The following is a 3,344-nucleotide window of genomic DNA, read 5'->3' on the forward strand; positions in this document are numbered from 1 at the left end:
ATCCAAAACTTGGAGGTTTTGCCCCCTCTCTCTCCAAATTTGCCTGAATTTTTATCTGAACTGGGTGATCACACCTTTGACCCATCAAGTTGACCCAATAGTTAGCCTGAAGTTACTGCCTGTGTGTTTGGTAAATGATCCGGTTAGTGAGTAATCTCACGTGTATGGACAGCAGTACAGCTTGAATTGACTGCATGAACTAGCTCACAATCGTCACAAAAAATTATGAACAATTACAAGCAAAAACTGGGACATAAGAACGTGTCCCAGGGCCAAAAGATACAGAGAAGAAAGACGGGGAGGGGCATTTCTCCTGTTTCTACCTGCAAGGAACACAATGGGGGAGATTGCACAGCTCCTGTACATATTCTCAGTGCCTTACCTTAAACTATATCTATATCCAGCTAAAACTGACTTGGCAGCAGATTCATAAACCAAACACCAATATTCAATTCTTGCTCTAATTAAATGAAATTTGCTTCAAAGATGCTACATTACCCAAGCGCCCAGATAGCTCGGTTGGTAGAGTGGATGACTCCTCAATGCAGCTGGCCTGGGTTGGACTCTGACCCGCGGCCCTTTGCTCCATGTCATTCCCCGTCTCTCTCCCTTTTCATGTCTTCATCTGTCCTGTCAAAAATAAAGGCTTAAAAATAATCTTTAAAAATAAAAATAAAGATGCCACATCTGCTCCCCAGTTTTTTCCAGCAAGACATTTCATTAAATTCATTATCCTTTTACATTTCCCTATTACTTTTTAAACATGCTCCCTCCATGTAAGTTTCATGTCAAGAAACTCACCAAGAAATTTAAAACTTTTTACCCTACCAGACAACTCCAGTTTGATACTTTCATCTACTTTCTTCCTAGTAAAAAACATACCTTTAGACTTCTCATTTCCTTCCCCAATCCTCCACTAGGGTTATAAAGCTTCCTGCACCTTCTTCAGGGTATATGTAATGGGTAGAGAAGGTTAATTAAAAAAAAAAGTTAACCCCTCCTATTTTTGATAGCACTGGGGATTGAAAGGGGTGGAGATCAAAAGTTGTGTCTTCTCAAGCGCCGGCTGTTTATTTCTGAGCCAAAAATAATTTGATGACTATGACAACAGATAGGCCTACAAAACACTAGGACACTGACGATTAACAACAACAATTATAACTTACACTATAATTATTAAATATATAATATATAATGTTCTATATATATTAATACTATCATTACTATTAATTTATAAACAAACAAAGATGTAACACAAAACAGATCAGGCTACATTTGATTACTTCTATGGAATATGTTACATACAAACAACCTTGTCAAATCAAATACAAAGTACTTATTCAGATTGACTGTTCCCATGTCTATGTGATAATTACACAGACGCAACGGCAGCCGTTGGTGTGTAAGTTTACCGCACGCGCATATCAACTGACGGCGGCTTAGCCTTCACGAACTTTGACAGGCTAACTTCACCTAGCTCGCTAGCTCAAACTGCTAGTACCTACAAACCATATAACAACATATACATAATACATTTCACACAGATGACAACATATGTCACTGAGAACCATACTAGTGGTATACTCGTTTGGTACCTAACATAATTAAAGCAGGTTTAAAAATATACCTGTGGATTGAAAAGAAGGAGATACAAAATTTGTGTCTTTCTCAAGCGCCGCTGTTTATTTCTGAGCGCTTGAGCTACCGTCTCCACGGCAACCCCACTACGGTGAAACTAGTCATAGCGCATCTACTGGCATGAAGTAAAATACATGGTCATGAACCCTACATGTAATGAAATAATAAAAAATAGGAGGGGTTAACTTTTTTTTTAATTAACCTTCTCTACCCATTACTCTCCCCTACTTTAAGAGGTGTCTCCTGACATCCAGAACTAAACTGGACTAATGGCTACAGTGGTATTCACAGACTATTTGGTCAGAATGTCAAGTAAGTACGGTCTCACAAGGCCTCAGTCTGAACAGGAGGAAGCCTGCAGTATTTCAATCACAGTAAGTAGTATGAAGGTAAGATTGTATGTCAATGTCTTTTATATCTGGTCAGTGTCAGTTCTATTGTACGTCCATACAGTTCGGAAGGAGCAGCATCTTTCAGGAAACACTGGGTAGCAGCCATGGAAAAGGGGTACAGTACAAGCATTAGTTCCCATTCTCCAAGGTTGGTAGGAGGGTTCTCCTGCTGGTCATACATGAAAATGTTTCTGGGTTTGACTGGCCGAGTGGTCCTCCGCAGTTGTTGAGGTACCTCGCCTACTGGCTGGGGAAAAGGCACAGCATCTATCACAACATCTTGAGAGCTCCCACTCTCCCACACATCATCTTTTTGTTGCTCCAGTCCTTCCACAGCTGGGGATGGATTTACTCTTCTTGGTACGCATTGGCTGTGCTGTCACCAAAGGATCAGATGGTCCTGGCTGCCATACATCCCCAGACTCAGGTGTTTGGCTCAACGGTTGATATCAGGAGCCTCAGCCCTCAGCTCACTGTGTTGCTTGGTTCAGTGGGTGGTGTCGACAGCCCTCCTCTCATATACAGGCAAGGGTCTGAGGTTGTAGGAGCACCCCCCCATCATCTGAGGTGTCGACATGAACTTGGTTGCTTCTCTGTTGGCATTTGACGTCTCTGTCCCTGGGGCTTTCGCTTCACACCAGTGTCACAATCCTCATGTGACTGGTAAGTCACTGACAGGCAAGAGGGTTGCGGTGGAGCACCCGGAGGGGTTTGTCACCTGATTCAGCTTGGATTCGATATACAGGTCCGTCTCCCAGCCTCTCAATGACCACGGAATATTCTGTTCCCGTAAGATCGAAGTTTGGCGGCCACCTCTCTCCGACAAGTTCTTGACAACACACGATCACCGGGTTGCAGCAAGACTCCTCTGGCACCTTGGTCGTAGTGCCTTTTCCCTTTATCCGAAACTTCTTGTTGTTCTCAGAAGCAATCCGTTATGCATCCTGCATCCGGGAAGCCCAGGTCTGTGCATACTCCTGCCGTGTCTGTACCAGTCATCTGGGTCGGGATTGAATATCGGTCATGGGCAGCTGTGGATGTCTTCCAAAGAGGAGGAAGAATGGTGAGTAGCCCGTAGATTCATGTTTTGTGCAATTGTAGGCATGGACTATGCCGGAGATAGTCTTCATCTGCCACTCTGCCTTCTTTCCTCATGGAGCGTTCTGAGCATCTGAGAGGTTCTGTTCAGGCGTTCACAGGGTTCCCCTGTGGATGTAAGGAGTAGTTCGGGAGCAAGATTCCTGCCAACTGCTGCAGTCGATGGAACATATGTTCTCAAATTCCCGACCCTGGTCATGGTGGAGCTTTTGAGGG

At 43.7% G+C, this 3,344-nt stretch overlaps 1 protein-coding gene across 2 annotated transcripts in view; it reads right to left on the minus strand.

Moving 5' to 3' along the window:
• Positions 1-985, minus strand: part of ssna1 (Sjogren syndrome nuclear autoantigen 1) — a 5,894-nt gene extending 4,909 nt beyond the window's left edge. Inside the window, exons 1-2 of one of the 2 annotated variants that reach the window (XM_032539823.1) lie at positions 883-985; positions 499-630 (exon numbers count right to left, since the gene is read on the minus strand). In XM_032539823.1, coding sequence (XP_032395714.1) covers positions 499-589 — 91 coding nt within the window. In that variant the 5' untranslated portion in view covers positions 590-630; positions 883-985. The remainder of the gene's footprint in view (positions 1-498; positions 631-882) is intronic. The other variant, XM_032539824.1, reaches the window with a different exon arrangement.
• Between the last annotated feature and the right edge of the window lie 2,359 nt (positions 986-3,344).

Source organism: Etheostoma spectabile, chromosome 16, assembly GCF_008692095.1.
Source record: "Etheostoma spectabile isolate EspeVRDwgs_2016 chromosome 16, UIUC_Espe_1.0, whole genome shotgun sequence".
NCBI classification, from domain to species: domain Eukaryota; kingdom Metazoa; phylum Chordata; class Actinopteri; order Perciformes; family Percidae; genus Etheostoma; species Etheostoma spectabile.